The following is a 24,900-nucleotide window of genomic DNA, read 5'->3' on the forward strand; positions in this document are numbered from 1 at the left end:
AGTGGCTGGTGTATACAAACCATTTTTGTCTGCCATTTCTTTGTTCCAAATTGACTTTCCTAAGCTGCCCTTCGAAATTAGTTCCATCAGTGCAACTAATGTTTTTCCTTAAATTAGGTAGATAATCTATTACTGGCCATCAGTATGCTTCTTGCTGAGTTTGTACTAATTAGTGTGTTGCCATGTGTCCTCTTTTTCCAGGACACATCTTCTTTTTCAGGGGTAAAATTTGAGACAAATTGCATTTATTTGCTTTGAATGGCTGTCATAGTGTCCTCTTTTTTTGCTCTTCAAAATATGGCAACCCTAGTACTTTCTGTTGTCTTTTCTGTTAATTATGCCACCTGTAGGGTGTTTGAATTTTTGCTTTTCATGATAAATAAAGATTCAGTCAAATAGATCTTCTGACTGATATGTGGCACCAATTAAAGAATAGTAATAGTGGTGATTTTAGAAAGTATAATAGCAAATACATGAAAGTTTTTGATGCGGTTTTAATGGTCTCCCTAGTAAGTGATGCTAGATGTCAAATGAAATGTAAAAAGTGTACTTGCATAGTGTGTGGAATGTTCTTCAGAAATAGTTGTATTAATGGACATAACTTATCTGAGATTCCATTTGTGGGGGTTTTAAGGCATTCTCCTCAAATAAAAGGCTCACTGTTAGGGAATCTTGTTTCAAATATTTCTAATATGGGACTGCGTCTTACATTAATAACAAAAATATGATGTTACTGATAACAAACATTAATCATACAATTCAGTTAATAATAAAACAGGCATTTTAAACAATACAATAAATTCAATATTGATCCCACCGCTCCCAGAAAGCAAACAAACCCAGGCATCCTCCTTTCTCTTTCATTCGCTTCTCATTCTCCCGCTTGCAGTTCTATGCAAAGCCCAGTCTCAGTTCTATCCATTCAGTTTACCTGTGTCCACTAAATATACAAGAATACTTAAGAGAGTTCCAATCCAGCTCTTAAGGCAAAAGGATATATTTTTTAAAGTTTGCACAGATATGTCCTCTCAGACTACTCTCTGTGTTCATCATCCTGTCTTTGTAGTTAAGATTTTTCTTCTAGTTACTAAATAACAAAATTAATTATGCTGCTATTAAATCTGGCTTAGTAACTGGGATTTATTCTTGTATAACTCTGCACAGGAATCTCTGCCTCTAGCTGTGATCCTTTTCAAGCTCCTTACTTCATGTTTATCTAATATTAATCACATAGACTTGACTGAAGCAACTCTCATGATGCTGTTAGCCTCTCAGATTAAAAACAACATAGAATCTGGAATTCTTCAACATTTATTGTGGGATAAGCTGTTCATCAGTTTTGTTAAAATACCCGTATATTCCGGCGTATAAGACGACTGGGCGTATAAGACGACCCCCAACTTTTCCAGTTAAAATATAGAGTTTGGGATATAGTCGCAGTATAAGAAATATGACCCAGCATATAAGACGACTTCCCGACTTTTAAGAAGATTTTCCTGTGTTAAAAAGTAGTCTTATACGCAGGAATATACAGTACATCTTCTACTGGTGATTCTTATAATTCAAGGGCAGAGGACCTTCCTTTTGGTGTGTGCACTTACCGTGTTTCCCCTTTTTTAAGACACCGTCTTATAACTTTTTTTCCTCAAAAAAACACACGGTGGCTTATTTTCAGGGGGTGTCTTTTTTTTTAAGTGCTGGTACAACTGGGTCCCACTGGCTCAGGACACTCGGTGCTCTCTTCCGCGCACATTATAAACACCACACTCTAGCCTACTGTGCTATCCAGGTTTTACTGTCAACCAGGCTGGCAGCAGCTCTCCAGAATTTCAAACTTGGGGGTACCTGGGGGTTAAACCTGGGATCCTTCTGCTCCCCGGGCTCTCTCACGCCGGCCGAGGAATAAGGAGGGAGGCCGTGACCCGTCCCGCTCTGAGATGCTTGTGAGGGAAGCGCGAGGGGGACGAGGCTTGGGCCCATGCCCCTGGCGCGCGCGCGCGGCTGAATGACGAGCCGAAGCGGAACCTTTTCTCTGTGGGGGGGGGGAGACGCGCGCGCGCAAACACACACACACACACACACACACACACACACAGAGAGACACGCACAGGGAGAGAAAGAAAGAGACGCGCGCACACACACACACACACAGAGACGCACGGGGGAGAGAGAGAAAGAGACGCGCGCGCACACACACAGAGAGAGACGGACGCACGGGGAGAGAAAGAAAGAGACGCGCACAAACACACACAGAGAGAGACGCACGGGGGGGAGAGAGAGAGAGACGCGCGCGCGCGCACACACACACACACACACACACACACAGAGAGAGACGGACGCACAGGAAGAGAAAGAAAGAGACGCGCGCACACACAGAGAGAGACGCACGGGGGAGAGAGAGAAAGAGACGCGCGCACACACACACACAGAGAGAGACGGACGCACAGGGAGAGAAAGAAAGAGACGCGCGCGCACACACACACACACACAGAGACGCACGGGGGAGAGAGAGAAAGAGACGCGCGCGCACACACACACACACAGAGACGGATGCACGGGGAGAGAAAGAAAGAGACGCGCACAAACACACACACAGAGAGAGAGACGCACGGGGGAGAGAGAGACGCGCGCGCACACGCACACACAGAGAGAGACGGACGCACAGGGAGAGAAAGAAAGAGACGCGCGCACACACAGAGAGCGTGCGGCTGCAGCACACACAGAGAGCGTGCGGCTGCAGCGCTCACGAAGCAGCGCTGCACTTAGGGGAAGATGGCCAGGGAGGGGGGCTGCGGGGTCAAGGCAACGCGTGAAAGGGAGGGATGGCGAGGAAGAAGTGGGGAGTGAAGTGATCGGGGCTTTAACATGCCCGCACGCGCAAAAGGGAGGCTCGGAATGTGGAGATCGGTTCTGGCTGCTTCTCTTAAAGTGCCGCAAGTAACGAGCCTCTCTCTCTTTTCTCCTGCCGCTCGTGCCCTTGGTGCTTCGTGCGGTGCTGCTTCATGCTTTGTCAGCGCTGCAGCCGCCACCGCTTCTGGGCACCCACCCGACCCCGCAGGCTTCCTCCTCCTGCCGCGGCCGGCATTGCAGGAGCTGGGTCCTGCTGGCTGGTGCTCCGTGCGGCACTGCTGCACGCTTTATTGGCACTAAAGCAGCCACCGCCGCTTCCGGGCACTGACCCGACCCGGCAGGCTTCCTCCTCCTGTCGCGGCCGGCATGCTGGGTCCTGCTAGCTGGTGCGGAAGTATGGCTTATTTTCGGGGTATGTCTTATAGCTCTCAAATGGTTAAAAACCCTGCCATGGCTTACTTTCTGACTACGTATTAAAAAAGGGGAAACACGGTAATCCTTCCACAATGTGTGTATACAATCAGTCAGATAGTCAGGACTCTCAGAGCTGGCCATTTGTTTAGTCTCTGTTAAATAAAGACAAGGGTACATGAAACAATAATTCAAAACACCCATTTCCACTTTGGTTAGTGTGTTTAGTCCAATGGCAGCACATTTATTTTTGCAAGTAATGTTCCTGTCCAGTAGTGTACTGCCAGAAAAGGATGCATAACATCTAGCTTTCCTATGTTATTTCTGGAAATATCTGGATAGACAGACACATGGCCCACATTCTCTTTCTACTACTGTTAGTTATAGTGTCTTCTGATGGCATAGGATGACACAGAACCAGTAGTGCTGATTGCCGTCACTACATGCAACAGGAGTCTGTGGCCCTCCAGAAGTTGCTGCACCACAACTCCCATCGCCCCTGACCAAGCTGGCTGCTGCTGATGGGTATTGAAATCCAACAGTTGGAGAACAGCAGGTGCTACAGGGACTGTGCTACAGGGACTGTGTCAAAATCTATGCCATTGCAAAGAGGGAGAAATGTAATATGCAATGTGCCACAGCATCAGGTAATTGGGCAGATGCTTAATATGACCCAAGAATATGAAATGGGGCGGGGAGAACGAAAAACAAGGGAGGGGGACAGGTTCACATATAATACTAAGTCAAACCATGCCTTGGCACAAGTGCGCAAGTGTGAGGCTTCTCAAAGAGATCACAGCTACTGTGCTCCTCTCACAGTCCTGCAGTTTGCTGCACTGCTGTGATCTTAGCCATGTCATCCAAAAGCCAATTTCGTGGTTTGTCTTGGTTGAGACAAACCACAAGTTGCAAACCCAAGAACAAAGCTTCAGAAGGCACTGATCTGCTTACATGAACACCCCCACAGTGGGATAAAATATTTTTATGAAGGCAAGAATTAGGTTTGGGATAGGAGTGCAGTTATGATGCCAAATCAGGTGAAGATAGTAGGAATAATTCACAATGGGAATTATTTGGATTTGAGTAGGCTATGGTTTCCAGGGAAACATAATTTTAGGCTACTTCCATTCTTATCTCATTGTATAGGATATGGGCTAGTGTTCAGTGAGTTCAAGCAATACTTGCTAAGATGGTTGAATCTTTCATTTTTCTTCCTTGCTTCTATCCCCTCTATTTGTTTACTTCTCTTGATTCTATTGGCTTACTTAGTCTGGTATCACAGTTGGACATGCTTTACTCTTGCAAGATAGAGATCCCAGATAGATAGAAATCCCAGATATCACAGTTTCCATTCCTGTCATTGGCTGTGCTGCTCTGACATTATAGATGGTTTTACACACCAGGGGCTAAACAGTAGGTTGTATAGGGATTATGAACAATCCATTTGAGACTGAAGTGTATTATGCCATGGTATGAAAGCATATCATTAGAAACAAGCAACACTTGTGGTTTTTTCCCCCTATTATTGAGTAGGGAAGGAAGTTTTAATGACGCTCACTGCAAACAGAAAGACATTTTGGGGAGCCCAGGTACTACTTCCCAAAATGGTGCTGTGTGTTTTGTCTGGCATGTGCTTTACTCCTTCCAGTAAGAGATCAGAAGACCATCCTTGGAATTCAACCCCTGATGTGTGAGATCATTTTCATAGTAAAGTGATACTTGAAGTATTGTGTGTCACAGTATTTCTGCAATGTAAACACCTTTGCTAGTGTATTTAACACATGGCTGAAAAGTGCACACAGAAGAGTTGTATGTAACACTTGGACAAGTAAAGTTTGCATATATATGTTTTGTGATTGGTATAGCAAATTTCAAGAGAAATTGTATTTCCTTATGCTCTTAAATGGCCATGACTTCACCGGGTGCTTTCAAAAGACTATTTAAAAAGTGACCCAGCTAGAGCAAAGCCAATAAAGTCTGAGTTACAGGTAAAGCTCAGTAAAACCTGCTGCTAGTAATTCTAGGATTTCTTTTTCTTCAAATATGTATATTAATGGTGTGATATGCATCTCATAGTGGTGGCTTCCTCTTTTGTATGTTTTTTGGTTGTACTCCAATGATAAAATCAATCAAACACATAGTAGATATTATATTTGGACTGGCTATAAGTCTCCTTTTAATACCTTCGTGCATTTATTGTGATTGCTGGCTGGTTTGGCAGTAATATCCTTACTCATTGTATTCTAGCCTTCATTCTTATTTTTTCAGGCTTATTCTTTCTCTGTTAGAACTAAATACAGTGGTACCTCGGTTTATGAACACAATTGGTTCCGGAAGTCTGTTCATAAACTGAAGCGTTCATAAACTGAAGCAAACTTTCCCATTGAAAGTAATGGAAAGTGAATTAATCCGTTCCAGACGGTCTGCGGAGTAAGCGTTCATAAACTGAAGCAAACTTTCCCATTGAAAGTAATGGAAAGTGGATTAATCCGTTCCAGACGGGTCCGCGGAGTACTTAAACTGAAGCGTTCATAAACTTGAAGCATGGGTGTAATTGGTTCCAGAAGTCTGTTCATAAACTGAAGCAGACTTTCCCATTGAAAGTAATGGAAAATGAATTAATCCGTTCCAGATGGGTCCGCGGCGTTCATAAACCGAAAATTCATAAACCGAGGTGTTCATAAACCGAGGTTCCACTGTAGGTGTATGTTTGGCCATTCCCACCAACCCATAAAAAAACTGCAGTGCCTAGAATTCTTTGAAGGAGAAAATGTGCTTCAAGTGTGCTTTAGAAGTATAGCATGTATATACTTGGGTAGAGAACCATGCCTGAAGTATCTCAGGATTTGCTGCTTGTAAAATAAAATTGTGCAGAATATTCTTTGCTGATTCTAACATCCATATCTTGTCTTCTCTTCTCCCTTTTTCCCCAGGGGATGAGCGTTCCCATGATTCCCCAGCCCCAGCAGAAGCCCAGGCACAAGTTGGGATGGAAGCTGGTGGAAGAAGGAGCCGATGTTGTTGGACATGCTCTGTGACCCAGCTTAAGAAAATTTTCTGGGGTGTATTGGTGGTGCTTGGCGTCTGCTCCTCCTGGTCAGGTTCAACCCAGCTAGCAAAACTGACCTTTAAGAAATTTGATGCACCCTTCACTTTGACATGGTTTGCAACAAACTGGAACTTTTTATTCTTTCCTTTGTATTACATTGGACATGTTTGTAAGTCAGCTGAAAAACAGTCTCCACAACAAAAATACAGGTAAGGCAGATTCATGGCTTTACTTGGTATTGTATTAAATTCTCCTTCATATTGTTACAAGATATGATTAGGAATTGTTTGATAAAGAGAAATAAAAAGGGAAATAGCAATGGTTTGGCGGTGGGGAAACAGTCAATGTAAATAATTAAATAACAGTATTACAGCTGCTTCAAAACATCATGCTACAAACACAGATAACACCAATGTATCCTTCCCTTGATATTTCTAGTGGTCTTCAAGAAGTTCAGCTTGCATTCAGACAGAATTTTATTCCATTTTTTTCTGACATTTCCTTACGTGATTAGGTTTGTGTTTTATGTGAATTTCACACAATGTAAAAGCTTCATCTGAAAAAGTTATGGAATCTAGTGGGAGTTTAGCACACATTTCAGTTTTAATTGCTTCCAGGAAAATATCATTTGCAACCCTGTTATTCCCCAGCCCCATGAAAAAAATCCTTGTTGACATTTGATGCAGTTTGCCAGGACATCATTCTTTCCAGACATTTTCATGGGGGAACAGAAGTGCACATGTACATAAAAGGGGGCGGAGTGGTACCTTGTCCAATGATGTCTGCTGTTATGCCACACCACATGGGTATGAAAATTAGTGTGACATGGTAGTATATCTATCAGAAAGCCCTAGTTCCATAATGCAACCAGAAAGTGTAAAGGGAATGTTAGAAACCAGAAGTGCATTATAACCAGGAAAACTAAAGCAATCATTTACATATCTGAATGTGGTGTGGTAGTAATTATTTTCTTACACAGCTGAGAGGATTCCCATTTTATAAAGCATTTTTCATGAGAATTTTTTCATATTTTAGCCTTTTCCTATTTGATCTATACATTTTTCTAAGAGTTGAGTTTCTACAATATATATTTGTGGTCCATATTTCTCTCTCTATTTATTCATGGAGACATTACTTGTGGACCTGCCGGTAAGGTCCATCAGGTGGATTGATACAAGATACAGGTCCTTCTCAGTAGTGACCCCATAACCATGAAACACTCTCCTATGGGAAGTGCACCTAGCGCCCCCATTGATTGTTTTAAAATGGACTCTAAAACGTTGAAACATTTCCATCAAAATTGATGAATGACTATTATAGATAGGTAAAAGAGTATTTACTCTACTTGACTATTTTGAGGACAGGTTGTAACAATGTATAAAAGTCATAGCAGAATTTGGTAATTGAACAGGTGATGTGTAAGAAGAAGGGATGAATGTATTTTGAAATGATAGTTGGAAAAGTTATTTTATTGGGAGCAGCAAAGGAGGGAGGAAAATAGAGGGGACATGAGGGGAGTCAGCTTTTAAAATTTGTATTGAATTTGTATTGACTTGGTGACAATTTGTTAAAAATTATGGAAAATCAATTTTAAAAATTGTAAAAAAGGGGGGGGGACTCTAAAGACCTGTCTGGTTACATCCACTTTTAATTAATTTGAGGTTAGTCTTGGCTTTTATGTTGTAATTTCAACCATATTGCTGCTATATTACTGCTTTACTTCTGGCCTTCAGATTGAATTGTTTTGAGACTGCAAATTTATCCTTTTTTATTGGTTTTGTTATTCTTATTCTTCCCAAGTCTTCTTGGGAAGGTTGGAGAGGTTGGTTTAGCCTTTAGTGGTGAAAACTTATTTCTTTTAGCAGTCATGGGGCACTACACTAATCTGGGAAATCCCTGATTTAAATCTCACTTCAGCTGTAGAGCTTTACAACATTATCTCCAGAATGCCTAAATATGCCAAATTTATAAACAGATTTACAAGCAAAATCAAATTATGACACAACTGTGACAGTGATCCTCAGTTCTTGCCAAAAACCTCCTACAGGAAACAGGCTGAGAATTAACTACACAGAATTACGTTATTCACCATTTCTTCCTGCTTTTCAAGAAATCTCAAAGTCATCTACTGGTTCTAGTCAGCTGGCTATGATTAGATTATGGGATCTGTTGAGGTCATAGCTGGGAAGGGATAGCTTTGGAGCAGTTTTATTGATTTATATGTCCAAGTACGCGAGTCAGCACATTACTATGCCCCAACCTGGTTTTCTACTGACAGTATACTATACTGGATTGATATTTCTGATTCTGCCTGGTTGAAAGAGATGAGAGCATAACTTAAATTAATTAATAAGGCAAAAAATGCATTAATTTCTGATACATTTTAACAACTTAAGCAAGGGTTGTCCCAAAGTTTTCTGTTACATAATGGTCATTTGGTTTGTTTGTTTTTGGTCAGCTGTTTTGTACATCATATGAACTCTGTTTTGAGAACATCCATGGTGTCTTAGGGCTGTTTAAAATGTTATTGAATAGTTACTTGATACTTAGAATAAATGGCCTATGAGGTTTACCAAGATGATTCACTCATATAATATTTTATAGTGTTGTTGGTTTTATAGAGGCCTTGGCTTTATGGATATGTTCAGGGTTATCAAGTACTTTATTGACTACTTGAATTTTGACTTGCATGAGTATTGAATTTTTACAGGTGATAGAGTGACTATATAATTGTCTAAACTTAGAAATTTCAGAGGTTCTCTGTCCTGCTCCTTACCTAACTTAGTTCTCACTGAACTTCTCTTTGCAAGGGTTCTAACTGTTAGGCGTCAACAAGAGTATCAGGCACTTTGGAGCTGATTATTCAATTATTAAGTTGTCAAGTGCTTAGACTTTTATCAGCAATTGTACAATTGTGGCTTCCAGGTGTCCTATTGTGGCTTCCAGACATCCTATTGTAAAGTTCTGTTTCCAGTTCGTGCAGGTTTTACCTTCCATTTTGTTGTTTATATTCTAGTATTAGGATGTTAAAGCTTTGGCATTTTTATTTCTCTAGTTTTGGTCTTCAGTGGTATTTCAGTTCAGCCTTCTCTAACCAGGTCCAGCCCCCTGCAATGTAGGAATCTCAGCTAAATCATTCTTGAAAGAGGGCCATCCAACTTCTGCTTAAAATCCTCCAAGGAAGGAGAGTCCACTACCTCTTGTGGGAGTCTGTTCCATTGTGAAACAGTTCTTATTGTCAGAAAGTTTTTCCTGATTTTTAGTTGGAACCAGTGGTGGTTTTTTCCTCAAAGTGTATGAAATATACTCGGAGTCAAGAGTGAATTTCATGCTCTTTATTCAGCTCATAGTCATCGAGGAGGAGAAGAGAAGACGAATGGCTCTTTTCCCCAAACCATCTGCTTATATACATTATTTACACAATGGGCCTTGCGTGATTGGCTACTTCAGGGCTACACCTGTGGGCCAATTATATTATGGATTGACTTCTGCCTGCAGCCTGATTGGCTGCTCCTACAGGCCAATCAGGTAGCAGATTCACTTCTGCCAGCCGCCTGATTGGCTGCTCCAGCAGACCAATCAGGTTGCGGATTCACTTCCACCTGGAGTTGGATTGGGTAGCTCCCGCTGATTCTGAATCCTATTGTTCTAGGATTCAGCTCAGTACATAACACCCCTCCCCTCTAAGTTCCAGTCCTGCCCGGGAAGTTGCATTCGTAGTCCCCAAGGTCTGCTGGCCGCCTCCGTGTGCGTTGTGGCCTGGGGTGTTCCTTGGTCAGGGGTTCTGGTTCTGGCTCGTGTTCCGAGGCTGCTGGCTGTGCCAGGGCTGTCTGGTCTGGCGCCACTGAACCACTAGGTTGTAGCTCTGGTTCCGGTGTCCTTCCAGCCTCGGGGCGCCCCTCTGTGCCTACTGCTTCTGCTTCCCCTGCCCACCCCTCTCGCTCTACAGGCCTCACTGCCCTGCTGTCCCCTTGGGACCCCTCTGTCCCGCTCTCCTCCCGGGTTCCTCCTGGGAATCGTCGTCGTAGCTGGTCGCAGTGGCGGCGCCAACATTGCCCCCCTTCCGTTAGTACCTCGTACGACACGGGACCGGTCACCTTGGTGACTGTGGCGGGTACCCATGCTGGGCCTGCCCCAAAATTCTTTGCATACACTGGGTCCTGGGCCACAAATGTCCGGGGGTTCCTGCCTTTCCCCACCACTACCTCATCCTGAGCTCTGTCGGGGTGAAGTCGGTCCAGTCTAGTTGCAAGGCGCCGGCCCATTAGTAATTCAGCTGGGCTCCGGCCCGTCGTTGTGCTTGGGGTGCTGTGCTGTGCTAGAAGAAATGCGGCAAGGCGGTATTCCCAGTCCCCTTGTGTCATGCGGCGGAGGCTGTCCTTGGTGGTCCGCACCATGCGCTCCGCTTGGCCATTGGTGGCAGGGTGGAATGGTGCTGAGCGGATGTGGCGGATGGCGTTCTGCGCTGTGAAGGTCTGGAACTCCTCTGACGTGAATGCGGTTCCATTGTCCGAGACGAGGGTGTCAGGGAGCCCGTGGGTCGCAAACAGCTTACGTAGTACCCGGATGGCTGCCGCCGTAGAAGTGGATGGTACCAGTGCGACCTCCAGCCATTTGGTGTAGGAATCCACCACTATGAAGAATGTTTTTCCCTGGAAGGGGCCAGCGAAGTCCACGTGCAAGCGTGACCATGGATGTCGGGCGGACTCCCAGGGCTGGACTGGGGCCCTTGGGGGATCCGGGCGGGATTCTTGGCAGGTCTGGCAGTGTTGGACCCAGGCCTCTATCTCTCTGTCAATCCCCGGCCACCACACATAACTCCTGGCAAGGGCCTTCATCCTCACTACCCCTGGGTGTGTCTCGTGTAGGGCTGTGAGGACCCTTTTGCGGAGGGGCTGGGGAACAACAACCCTGCTTCCCCATAACAGGCACCCCTTGTGGGCCGACAGTTCATGTTTGCGGTTTGTGTAGCCAGCGAATTCTGGCCCGGGGCTGCTGCTGGGCCATCCTCGCCACACCCAGTCCAGGACCCGGGAGATGACCCTATCTTTTGTGGAATGGTGCGCAACTTCTTGTGCCTGAATGGGTCGGTCGGGAAGCAGCTCCAGGGTCATAACCTCTTGCGCAGGCGCTGGGTCGGGGCCTGTTTCTGGTAGTGGTAGCCTGCTGAGGGCGTCTGCGTGGCCCATCGCCTTCCCAGGGCGGTGGATTAGTGCATACTGGTAGCCGGCAAGGAAAATTGACCACCTGAGGACACGTGGAGACAACACTTGGGGGGTCTGCTTCTCAGGGGCAAACAGGCCAAGCAACGGCTTGTGGTCAGTCACTATGGTAAAGGGCCGCCCGTACAAGAAATCATGGAATTTTTTTACGCCCTTCACGATTGCCAGACCCTCCTTGTCAATCTGTGAGTAGTTTCGTTCGGCTGCAGCAAGCGTCTGGGAGAAGTATGCCACCGGCACCTCTCTTCCATCCGGGAGTTGGTGTCCCAGGACAGCGCCGATGCCATAGGGAGAGGCGTCGCATGCCAGCACCACTGGCAGCCTCTCGTCGAAGTGTGCTAAGACCGAGTTCGAGACGAGCAAGTCCTTGACTGCCTGGAATGCGGCCCTTTGTCGCTGGCCCCACACCCAAGGGGCCCTTTTATCTAGGAGTCTGTGTAGGGGCTCCGCTACCGCTGCCTTATGGGGAAGGAAGGCATGGTAAAAGTTCAATAGTCCCAAGAATGACTGAAGTTCGGGCTTGCTCTTGGGCGCTGGGGCCTCACAAATGGCCCGTACCTTGTCACCGGTTGGATGGACCCCTTCTGCGTCCACCTTAAATCCCAGAAAGTCCACCTGCGGCACTCCCAGTAAACACTTTTCCCGCTTCACCTTGAGGCCCGCCGTCTGGAAACGGTGCAGGACGGAGCGGAGGCGGTCCTCAAATTCCTCTGGTGTGGGCCCGGCGATCAGTACATCATCGAAGAAGGGGGTGACGCCAGGAATCCCTTTAAGGAGAGAGTCCATTAGATTCTGGAATATGCCTGGTGCCACGCTAACGCCAAATTGCAGCCGCTTAACTCTGAATGCCCCTCTGTGCGTCACAATCGTCTGAGCCTCTGCTGTGGCTTCGTCCACAGGCAACTGTTGATACGCTTGGGCCAAGTCCAGTTTGCCAAAGATTTTTGACCCAGCCAGGGTGGCGAGGACATGGCTGACCACTGGCACTGGGTATGCATGGGCCGTGAGAGCCTTGTTTATGGTGCATTTGTAGTCTGCACAGATGCGGACCGAACCGTTAGGCTTGACGGGTGTGACAATTGGAGTTTCCCAGGGGGCGTTGGGCACCGGCTCCAGCACTCCTTGCTCCACGAGCCGGTCCAATTCCTCGTCTATGTGGGGTTTCAGGGCGAACGGGACCCGGCGGGCCTTGTGCCTGATGGGTCGTACAGCGGGGTCCAGCTGTAGGGCAATGGGGGGTCCTGTATATCGTCCCAATGCCCCATCGAAAACCCCTGGAAACTCTTTGCATATGGCGTCCACGTCCACTTGTAAGCTAGTGCGGTTCACCCCGGTAACGGCTAGCCCCAGAGGTCCAAACCATGCCAGTCCCAGTAAGCTAACGTAGGGGCCCTTAACTACCAGCAAGTCCAATTGTTGCTTTCGCCCTCGATATTGCACCCTGAAGGTCCCCACCCCCATAGTAGGGACCTTACGTTTCTGGAAGTCCCGGAGGGTGAATGGGGCCGGCCTTAGTTTGGGACCCCCATTAGGGCACAGTTCCCTTAATGTTCGGGCCGAGATTATGGATAGAGTTGAACCCGTGTCCAGCTCCATGCGGCATGGGGCTCCCTCTATCTGTACCTCTATATAAATTTTCTCTGTGCTGGGATGGGGCAACTGGAATACCTGGTAGTCCGTGATCTCCGTCGAGTTGCCTTGGTGCATGGTGCCGTGTGACCTGGGGCTCCTGGGTCGGTCATCTGATGCTTGTCGACGGGTGAGTCGAGCCCGACACACCCGGGCGATGTGTCCCAATTTTCTGCACTGCCTGCACTCTGCGTTGCGGAAACGACAGGTCCTCCTCTCGTGGTTCTCCCCGCAGCTTGCACAGTTCCCTCCTTCTCGTCGAGGCTGCTGTGGTGTGTGTGCTGCTTGAGTGCGCCGCTGTACTCGGTGTACTTCCTCCCTGTCAGATTCGGATTCGTCGGTGAGGTCTTCGTGGTAGACCCTCGGTTGGGATGGCGGGGCCGGTCGTGCCTCTTGCGTTGACCTCTCGGCGGCTTCGGTTGCCAGGGCTTCCTCCAGAGCAATCTGGAACGTGAGGTCTTTTTTGGCGTAGAGGCGTCGTTGCAACATCTCGTCCCTCAGGCCACCGACGAGGCGGTCACGAAGCATGTTCTCCAATTCTGAGAAGTTGCATAACCGGGCGGCTTGGCGGAGGGAGGTCACAAACCCAGTTATGGTTTCCCCCGGGGCTTGCCGCTTTGCGTAGAAGGCATTTCGGCAAGCTACCACCGAGGGCTGTGGTGAGAAGTGCTCCTTCAGCCGTTCCATTATTGTTTTGTAAGAGACGGTAGCGACATCTCTAGGTGCAAGGAGAGCCCGGGCGATTTCAAACGTCTCCTCTCCACAGACGCTGAAGAATGTCGCCCTCTTCATGGCATCATTGGTGACTTCTTTCGCTTGCAGGAGGAAGTTGAAACGGGCGGCGTACCCTTCCCAGTCTCCTGATGCTGGTTTGAATGGCGAGAAGCTGCTGTCGGTTGCCATTCTGGGTTCCTTGGGTCCTGGAGCTGAAGCCTGGATGCACGGTGCGATGCAGCGGTGCAGCAGGTGGCGGTGCTGCGGTGCAGTGCGTGGTGGCGGTCAGCTCAGCAGGATCCCACCTTCGTCGCCAGTGAAATATACTCGGAGTCAAGAGTGAATTTCATGCTCTTTATTCAGCTCATAGTCATCGAGGAGGAGAAGAGAAGACGAATGGCTCTTTTCCCCAAACCATCTGCTTATATACATTATTTACACAATGGGCCTTGCGTGATTGGCTACTTCAGGGCTACACCTGTGGGCCAATTATATTATGGATTGACTTCTGCCTGCAGCCTGATTGGCTGCTCCTACAGGCCAATCAGGTAGCAGATTCACTTCTGCCAGCCGCCTGATTGGCTGCTCCAGCAGACCAATCAGGTTGCGGATTCACTTCCACCTGGAGTTGGATTGGGTAGCTCCCGCTGATTCTGAATCCTATTGTTCTAGGATTCAGCTCAGTACATAACAGTGTACTTAAGGATACACAGTACCAGCACCTCTCTTTTTGGGGTTTTTGTTTAAACATGTGGCATTTACTGTAACAACTTATTGATGAGTACCGGCACCAGGGCCGTCTTAACCATATCTGGCGCCCTGGTGCCAAGATCCCTCCGGCGCCCCCCGTGAGTGAGGTGGGCAGGAGGGGTGTGCGGGGAGCTGAGAGGCACAGAGGAGGCAGCCCCAGGCTCGTGCTCCCTGTGCGCCTCCAAAGAGTGGCCTTAAGCCGCTCAAAAACTGAGAGGCGTGGAGGAGGCAGCCCCAGGCTCCCGCTCCCTGCGCGAAGAGTGCAAGCCTGGGGCCGCTGCGCCGCGCCTCCCAGCTGTTCAGAGGAAGTGGCCCCAGGCTCCCGCTCTGGAGGTGCACCTCTCAGCTGTTCAGGCGGCCCCAGGCCAGCACTCCCCGCGCGCCTCTGGAGAGCGGCCTGAAGCTTCTCAACAGCAGAGGCACGCGGAGGCAGACACCAGCGTTCGGTGCCCCTTCCGCGCCCCTGATGGCCAGGCGCCCTGGCGCCTTGCGCCACCCAGCCCAAGCCTAGGGACGGCCCTGACGCACCTATTTTTCTAGGGATAAAAACAGTGGTTGGAACCTCCTTTTTTGTAACTTGAATCTACCCTGGTCATTGTGTGTGCACACATGTATACATGAAGGAGAAAGACAGCCTAAAATAAAACCTAAAAATAATTGGATTTTTATAAGGAACTTTTTTGGAAGCTTTAAATCGGAGTAAACCTGCTGCAAGTTCAAAAGTCAAGTCCTGTTCTTGGGGTTTCATGTGTCTCTGCCTGAGGCCACCTTACTTAATGCCTAAATCAGGGGTCCCCAAACTTACCCGGCTTTGGGCCGGATGCCCGCCGCGCCGATTGCGGGGTGGGCCAGAGGGTAGGGGAGCGCGCGGCTGTGCGCGCCCATGCGCATACGCTATTTCTGGCACACTCCCGACCCGGAAAGCGCCGGAAATAGCTTGTGCGCAAGTGCAGAAGCCTCCTCCGACCCAGAAGTACACCGGAAATGACGTTTGCACGTGCACACAAGCTATTTCCATTGCTTTTCCGGGTCGGAAGCTGGCAGTCGCACCGCACCGTGCCGGTAAGAGTGGGCAGTGGCAGTGGGGGTCCCCGGGGGCCGTATGTGGCCCCCGGGGGCCGTATGTGGCCCCCGGGCCGTAGTCTGGGGACCCCTGGCCTAAATTATAATTGAAGTAAAATAAATCTGTAATCTATAGATAGGTGTCTGACTGGAATATTTTCATGCAAGTTTATTATCATAGTATAATCATAGCATTTTGAAGTTTTCGTTTAATTCACTTAATTCTGATTTAGAGGCACTGTTAGGCTATTTTGGTAACAGGTTATTAGTTTAGTAAATAAAGTTGATGGCTCTGTTTCTCAGCCTAAACATCTTAAGGAAGACAGACAGTTCCAATGGCTGCTGCAAGTCATAAAAGCCCATGTGACAGATAGATTGTTCTAAATTCTGCTTGTGATCAGCTAAATAATTTCTATCCCTCCTTCCTCTGAAGATGGAAGGATTTAATTTCAACCACAACTGCACAGCATATTTAAATCGATGTAGTTCCACAGCATCAATGAAAGTAAAATGTGTTTTCCCATTCAAGTTGCAACGTCTCATGTTAATGTACAAAACATCTCTGATGAAATACAACAGAAATACAAACTGCTTATGAAACTGTTTACTGTTTTGATAACCAGCAGTCCCCCAAGTGTTGTTGGACTGCCTGACCACTTGGTGGGGGCTGACAGGAGCAGTAATTCAGCAATACCAAAGGATCATATGTTAGCCACCCTACCCCACTCTAAGACATACAGCAGGTGATCCTGACAGAAATTGCACAAAAGGACAGCCAAAGCCTCATCCAGTCAATGTGGTCTGATGGTCAACGGAGACAGCAGAAGAACCTAGAAAGAGTCTGAAGAAGAGCTAAAATCTCTTAAAAATGGAATTTGTGAGAGCAATAATAATAATAATAGACTCTACATTTGAAGACAGCAATTCTTGACCAATATTCGGGTGGCTGAAGATGCAAAAAGGATATACAACAGGTATAGCAGTAATATAGATAAGCAGAATTGCAGAAAAGATTCAGGTCCCAGCATATGGTAGTCTGAAGACTCATGTGACCACCATGTCAGTGATGCTACGCAGGTTTGAGTCTAGTCTACACTTGAATGGGAGACCACCTAGGAAGCCCATGTTATAATTAGTAGTAGTAGTAGTACCCCGCCTATCCGGCTGGGTTTCCCCAGCCACTCTGGGTGGCTTCCAACAAAGATTAAAATACATTAAAATGTCACACATTAAAAACTTCCCTAAACAAGGCTGCCTTCAGATGTTTTCTAAATGTCAGGTAGTTGTTTATCTCTTTAACATCTGATGGGAGGGCATTGCACAGGGCGGGCACCACTACCGAAAAGGCCCTCTGCCTGGTTCCCTGTAGCTTTGCTTCTCGCAGTGAGAGAACCGCTTGACCTCAGTGTCCGAGCAGAACGATGGGGGTGGAGACGCTCCTTCAAGTATACTGGGCTGAGGCTGTTTAGGGCTTTAAAGATCAGCACCAACACTTTGAATTGTGCTTGGAAACGTACTGGGAGCCTATGTAGGTCTTTCAGGACCGGTGTTATATGGTCTCGGTGGCCGCTCCCAGTCACCAGTCTAGCTGCCACATTCTGGATGTTATGCCTTGGTTTACATGATGGAAGAAAGGTGGAATAGAAATGTAAGAAAATAAATATTTTTATTAGCATTATTGTGGCAGATTATTTAAATATAATTTAAATATAATTATAGAATTTACATATAATTATTGGCCAGATTATTATTATTAGTAGTAGTAGCAGTAGTAACAGTAGTAGTATATCCATTGCTTTCATCTTCACACACATTTCCATGCCTTCAATTCCCTCATTGTTTGCAACCTTCCTTCATGTTGAAGACAGCACATGGTACTGCAAGTGAAATATTTTGTGAAAGTACTTAGGAATATTTGAGGGCTCCCGTGCCCTTTAGCTCTCTACCTGAAGCAGCTGAGGAATGGAAGAGGGAGAATTTATGAGTACAGCAAGAAGGTAGAGACACTGCGGTGGGGGGGAAGTGGTAGTTTAAAACAATGACAGAGGTTTTACTAGATACTAGAGTGAGAGTGGTGGGAGGTCACTGAGTGGTTGAAATGGCAGCTTAAAACAAAGTTTGAATATAGTGAAAAGAGACCTTCTGTGCTGTACTCATCTCTGCTATATCTCCTTGCTAAAACTGTTTTAAAAGAAAGAAAAATCCTCAGTGTTGCTCCATCCCTGCTTTATTCAAACATCTGCTGCTGTTTAAAACCACCATTTTCCTCTCAGTGCTTTTCCACTCCTGCTTTACCATAGCTGCCAAGTTTTCCCTTTTCTTGCGAGGAAGCCTATTCAGCATAATGGAATTTCCCTTAAAAAAGGGATAACTTGGCAGCTATATGCTTTACTCAAATTTCTACCATTGTTTTAAATCACTGCTTTCCACCCTCTCATCCTTTCCTTGGGGCTGATAGAAACAAAATGCCTAAGTTGTGCTCAGGCGATAAAGCAAAAATAGTGGGTGAGGTAATTAGACAGCACCCAGCAAAACATCACCACACACACAAACACACACACAAAAACTCCATCCACACAATGTGCTTCGGTGTTTCCATATTTCCACATACCATTTTGTGTTTGTTTTTCCCCTCCTTTACCACATTACCCATGAATCAGAAAAATCCAAATTGAATTGGGGACAGGGCAAGAGTGCAGGCTGCCACTTGAATGAGGCCAGTGTTGTGTGGATGGTACAAAAATATGCAGACATGGGATGCATCAAACTGTTGTGTGTGATGCCTCTCAGTTCCGTGTTTTTCGAACATGGGGCTATACCCATAGCAAGGCTCTCTTCCCTGCAGCATTGTTACCATTCCCTCATTGATTACTTAGGGGCAGGACAGAATATCGGCATGCTAAAGGGAAGAGCTAGATTTTTTAAAATCTTCTTGAAAGATCTTTAATGAACTCCCCCCCCCCCAAGGAATGGAACTCTTTAGAAAGATATACCGGTAGTTGGTTAGGCATTTACTTGAATGCTCTGCTGTTTTAATGTCTGGAACTATTACTGCATCTTACTACTCTGGTGTTGGCACCTTGCCTACACTGCAGCAAATTCCTCATACAGTACTTCTCAGCAAGGAAGATTTTGCTTTTCTCTTTTTCATTTGGATCACTTTAGCAACTTTTATGTTGATCCCTTGAGGAACACAATGGCACTGCTGAAGACAGGGCATTTCTTTTACTCTTGGGATAAGAACCATGCATACCACCTTGAGCAACTTGGAGGAAAGGTGGGGGGAAACTAATATTTAAGAAATTCTGACTCCCACAAAGTGCTGCCAGCAGACTGCACCTCATCGCTCCATCCCCCCCCCCAAATGCTTTGCACTTGGATATTTCAGTGAAAAGCCCTCATTACTGAGTTTTGAGTGATGGTGCATTTGACTCCCTTATTCAATTCTGTAAGCATTTGCATTTGCATTTACATTATAGTGTTTGATCCACCTTCCTGTTCATTTTTTTCAGCTAAATGTGAATATTACTGCACCAAATATGGTTTGTTAGCAGAAATAAGTGGGCCTCATCCCTTTGATGACCTTGCTATACTGTCAAGAACTTCATCACAAACAGTATCTGACATGTGCTCTGTAATATTGGAACCTTGAGACCTTTTGTTCATGCAAAAATTGAAGCAGTGTTGTTCTTTCTGTTCTGCTGTGTTATAAAATTAATTTTCCTGCCATTCTTTTGAGCCTACTTTGCAATGAAGTGATATTGTGTAATTTGCATTTCAAGAAGGCTCGTTGGTTCTTTAGCACACAGATCTAATTTGACTACATTCACATAAAGATGTCTAATACAATTTAGTGCATGTAAAGGGGGAAAGTGAAAGTTAAGATCCATGTTTCATTTTTGTTACGACTTGGAATTTCCTTGGAAGCTTTAACTCTTTAAAAAAAAACCTTTAAAAAAAGCTTGTTTAATATTCATGGTGAACCAAAAGGGTTTTTTTAATGTAAGTTAGCTTGGGAGCCATCAGTCCAAGTATGTCCCTGAACCTTCTCTGCATTGTTACAGCCCCATCTTTGAGATACTTTTGTCATAATAAACTACAGAATTATTGTTTGTGTTCATTGTTTGTTAATGATACCTTGTGGGTTTGGTTGAACAATTTCAGAAATTGTTTTTGAGAGAAATGGACAGCATATGCTTATATACTACTTTCAAGACCTAACTTTTGTTGCCCTTAGAAAAGCTTTTACTGCCCTTAATTTCCAAACAACCCCTCACCCTTTTTGGAGGGAAAGTAGAAAGGGATTCCCTATGCACCATGGACATGTATCTGTAGGTTCTTCAAATCAGTGTTATATTATTCTGAGCAACTGAGTCAGTCAAGACTCTTGACAGCCACATTCTGCACTAGTTAAAGCTTCTGAACTGTTTTCAAGGGCATTAGAATAGTCTGACCCAATACTGCCTTCAGGCAGTGCCCTAGCATCTGCCCAGTCTCACCTGATTCAAGTGACAGGGAGAAATAAGAGTTGGGTGTCATTCATATATTGATGGCACTGTTCCTTCAACTCCCACTCACTGCACAGCTCACCACTCACTGCACCACTCACTGCACAGCTTCATATGGAGGTTAAAAGGCATGGGAAATCAGTTGGAACTTTGCAGGATGCCACAACACAACTCCCTTGGGGCCAAGCAAAATTCCCCTACACCAGTCACTGGAACTTGATCCTCAGCTAGGAGTAGAACCATTATATTACTGTGCCTCCCTCTCCCAAGCCACCAAGTCAGCCCAGGAGAATATGTCGCTCCCAGAAAAAACTAAATAAACGCCACACATGTATTAATTCTCCCAAATATGTCTTAATTCATTTCTGATTGTTCTATAATGGAACTGGCAATAGAGGGAATTTGGAAGGATACAGTATCTCCTTTAATTCCAACTCTTCTCTCATCTCGTAACCTGAATGTTACGTTTTTCAGTCTTAGTTGAAGCACTGCAGAAACTTACAAATAAAAATTAAGGTTTTTCAGGTTTGAAAAACAAAAGAAGTTTAACCAAGTCTTTGGTTTGATTCTACAGCTGCTACAGAATATGTAAGATAGAGGGTCTGATCATTTTCTTTTCTTGTTTTAGGGAGTGCTGTCAATTTTTTGGAGACAACGGCATGACACTGAAAGCATTTTTTACCAAGGCAGCACCCTTTGGTGTACTTTGGACACTCACAAACTACCTGTACTTACATGCAATAAAAAAAATAAACACCACGGACGTCTCCGTGTTGTTCTGCTGCAACAAAGCTTTTGTGTTTTTGCTTTCGTGGATTGTTCTCAGGGACAGATTCATGGGAGTAAGGGTAAGTGATTATTGACCTGTTTTTCCACCACTCAACTTTTCAGGAGTTTCCCTACTGGGAAAACATCACTATAACAGATTGCATTTTACTCTTTAAAGTGGATCTTCCTGTGTTATTTCCTAAGGTTTTGAATGTTCATTCCAAAACAAAGTTACTGGTGAACATAATCATTTTAACTTCCTACTTTAAGTTATCACTACCTGATACATGAATATATGGTGTTACGTATATTGCTTTTCTATTCTAGTTGAAAAAAATATATTAAAAATAAAGTGAAGCCTCCTACAGCCAAAATTTAGACTTCGTGCTTTGTAGGCCTTACTAATGATTTGCATATTTTAAGAGGATTTCATGCTTAGTCAGTTCTGTTGTTAAGCAGATTTATCTCCTACTAAGTATAAATCTCAACCCTTCCTGGACTACTGGCCTTCACTAAAGTGCTTTTCAGATGGTCTTTGAGTGTACAAATGTACATGTTCACAGGGGTCCAGGTTAGTGCCTCCAATTCCCATCAAGCCCAACCAGCATGACCAGCAGTCAGGGATGAAGTGCAGTGTGGTCCAGCAATATGTAGGGGGCAAAGGTTTGTCATTTCTGTTTTAAATAAATAAATGCCTATGTACACTCTTAACATGCACACACACCCCAAAAAAGAGTAGGCTGAAATGTGATTATAAATTCACTCTCTTTCATGGACATCAGTTGATTTTAAAACCTAATGCACACTTGTTTAAAGCCAGATATTCTCTCTTTCCACATGCAAAGCAACAAAGGAGAGAAGCTCAACTGTGTATAGCATTATGAAATCAGTTCAAGAGTTTGGGACTAAAAATTTCAACCTTTTCCCCCCTAATTGGTAGGTAAGAGAGCTCAAAAGTATTGCAGCAAAGTAGCAAAAAGAATCATGCAAAATTTGTAATACATGGTGCATAATATGTTTGATAGATTTTGCTTTTGAATAAAATTCTTTATAAATTGCACGGATAAAGAAACAACATAAAGCTCCTACATATGAATACAGTATATATTTTTGCAATTAAAGAAATTAAATTTTGGCAATTAAAATAAACTTTCATTGAAACATAGAAACATGACTTGTTAGCCTGTTGTGCTATGGTATGTAGCAGGGTGTTATAACACTGCTATGGTCAACTATTCCTTTTGCGCCTGTTGGTGGATGTTATTTTCTTCTGTAATGTTGCCTCTATGCCAGTTTCACTATTCCCCATGAAAAACATTCACCATTGTTTAAATAATATGTTATTGTAAATATACATGCATTGTTATTTATTTAAAACATATATATTTAGACTTTCTGCCTCGGAAGAGAAGCTCAAGACAGCTTACATCACAAACAATCATAAATTATTTCAAAATATGCACACTACAACAATAAACACACAGGAGACATCAGGTTTTTTTAAAAAAACTAAAGCAAATCAATAGCAGCAAAAAAGGGGAGCAAAAAGATACAGCTTTCATTGTATACAGTACTAGTACAGCAGACTAAATAGGGGTAAATGGGTGTTAAATATACAGAAGATGAGTGAAAACTCTAGACTCCCATCAACCATGGGCAAAATCTGAATCGAGGTACCTTGCACATTTTTTGCATGGTGAGTCCAGTCATTATTTCAATACATTCTGTACCTTCCCTACTATTCTGGCCACCTTCCACCCAAATTAGACAAAATGAGTGAACATTTTAATCCAAACTTTGGAAATCAGAAGGCTGTCAAAATGGGTTTTAGTGCCTTTAAATACATCTTGACAAATTATTTCAGGAAACCTCAAAGGCTATTGGGTGAAGTTGTTCCTAAACAGTGGAACCAAATACTTTGTGAGCATATGGTTCGGGTGACTATGAGAAATCTCGGAATTTTGGTTTGCACCTTTTCCTACTTATTTTCTACTAATGATGTGACAGAAGTTGCCAGAAAATTAGTAGTAAACACAGGACTCAAATAAGCTCTTGTGAGGAAAAAGTTAAACACTATTCCATAACATTCTAAACATTGTCTGTCTCAAATTGACAGCTTGCGGTTCCAAAGGAAAGAAGCTTCCTGACAAATAAGGCCATTTTTCATAGGAATGCTCTATGCTCAGTTGAGAGTTCAGTCATACATAATCACCCACCCACTTAGGTCAAGCTGCCTCCAAAGGAACTGAATAAAAGCAAAGAAGGCACATTCTTCTTTCTTGGGTGGGAGGATATTTTAGTTGTGAGTCGAGGACCCGCCACCCGCTTAGTAATAATAATAATTTATAATAATAATTTATTATTTATACCCCGCCCATCTGGCCAGGTTCCCCCAGCCACTCTGGGCGGCTAGAGATAAATAAGACACAAGGACACATGTATTTTAGGTTAATGGGCTAAATAAGGCCACAGCTTTATTGGTTACAGCATGTGAGTCATATTGGCTTAGGCATTGGATCAAACAATCTATACATGACTCCACCCTGCTCAGCAAGGAGTCATTCGAGGGTTAGTGGGAGGAGCTTGTTGATACAAATACATCTGGAAGCTTTCCCTGATGTCACCGGGGGTTGTACCATGGCCCTAGCCACCAGCAGGGCATCGGACAGGATCCACAACCGCCGGGTCCCTTTAATGGAATACCCAACAAGGAGAGGGCTGGTGATGGCCACAACCTGCCCTCCAACACACCACACATATTCCAATGCCTAACTGCCAATACCAGAAAAGTTGTGACGATTTGCTACAAGGTAGGCAAAAAATCAAGAGGCTGGTTCCAATTTTCCAAATAGATAAAATTCCTACCAGGCCCCCTGGGCAACCAAGACAACCGACCAAATTCCAAAGCAAGGTCAAAAGCATAGATATGACCTAAAGGGAGGGTGGGCGGGTGATCCAATGAATTCAGGAAGCAGAATGGGGGCACAGTGCTGCTGCGGCCACTTAAATGCAGCTAAATTCCACCCCCAAGCCAGCCCTTTTGGCTAGCTGACGGGCTCCACGCGGCAGCTGGGATAATTGATGCAGGGGGGCGAATACGCCCCCCCCCCCCGCCGACGCAAGAACCGGCTTCCGCTGACCTCTGGTAGGAGGAGAGGTCTTGTGATCTACGCTTCTTGGAATATGTCTCACAGACATAATAGGGATCATCGTGCCAAAGGTGATTGATAGAAAGCTGTAATGTTCTTGCCAGCTTTCCCTTGAGAAAATAGTAAATGTTCTTGCCAGATTTCCCTTGAGAAAATGGTAAATTAGAACACACTAATTTTAGCAAGTATGGAGGAAAGCCCTTTCTCCTCCGATTAAAAATGCACTTTCAGAATTCAAGCACCTCACAGATACGGTTTTTACTGGAGGGTGGTGGTGGTATTGTGCTGAACAGTAGCATTCCAATATTCTTCCTGTAAAACAATGCCTATATCTCTAATAGTACCTTAGAATCAATCATACTGTTGGTCCATCTAGTTCAGTACTATATAGTAAGGAAAGGGGAGTTTTGTAAGCCCATGGCACAGATCCCACTCAATCCTAATTCCCCCCAGTAGGGGCTAGATCAGGCCAATTCACTCTTTTCCCCCCATACCCACACTACTTTCCTCCCCACCGTCCTTAACTGATGCTTTAACATTCTGTACAACCTGGAACCAATGGGTCCCTATAAAGTTGTCTGGGTTTTTTAATTCATTTTATTCAGTTTGCAAACTTATATTCTTCTGCATGCCTAGAGAATTCCACAACACCCTAACATTTTTGGATGACCCTCCTTTGTTTCCAAACTGAAAGACACTAAGCTATTAGTTCTATTAGGAAAAAAAAATCTTACTGATTTCGAAGCAACCCAGTTAATAACTGAATGTAGCTTACACACAATGAATAG

General features: G+C 44.9%; 1 protein-coding gene across 2 annotated transcripts in view; it reads left to right on the plus strand.

The window, feature by feature from the left end:
- SLC35F3 (solute carrier family 35 member F3) overlaps window positions 1-24,900 on the plus strand; it is a 109,443-nt gene that overhangs the window by 74,872 nt on the left and 9,671 nt on the right. For both annotated transcript variants that reach the window (XM_035108427.2, XM_035108428.2), the window contains 2 exons: window positions 6,195-6,519; window positions 20,824-21,043. In XM_035108427.2, coding sequence (XP_034964318.2) covers window positions 6,195-6,519; window positions 20,824-21,043 — 545 coding nt within the window. The remainder of the gene's footprint in view (window positions 1-6,194; window positions 6,520-20,823; window positions 21,044-24,900) is intronic.

The sequence above is a fragment of the Zootoca vivipara genome, chromosome 3, assembly GCF_963506605.1.
Source record: "Zootoca vivipara chromosome 3, rZooViv1.1, whole genome shotgun sequence".
NCBI classification, from domain to species: domain Eukaryota; kingdom Metazoa; phylum Chordata; class Lepidosauria; order Squamata; family Lacertidae; genus Zootoca; species Zootoca vivipara.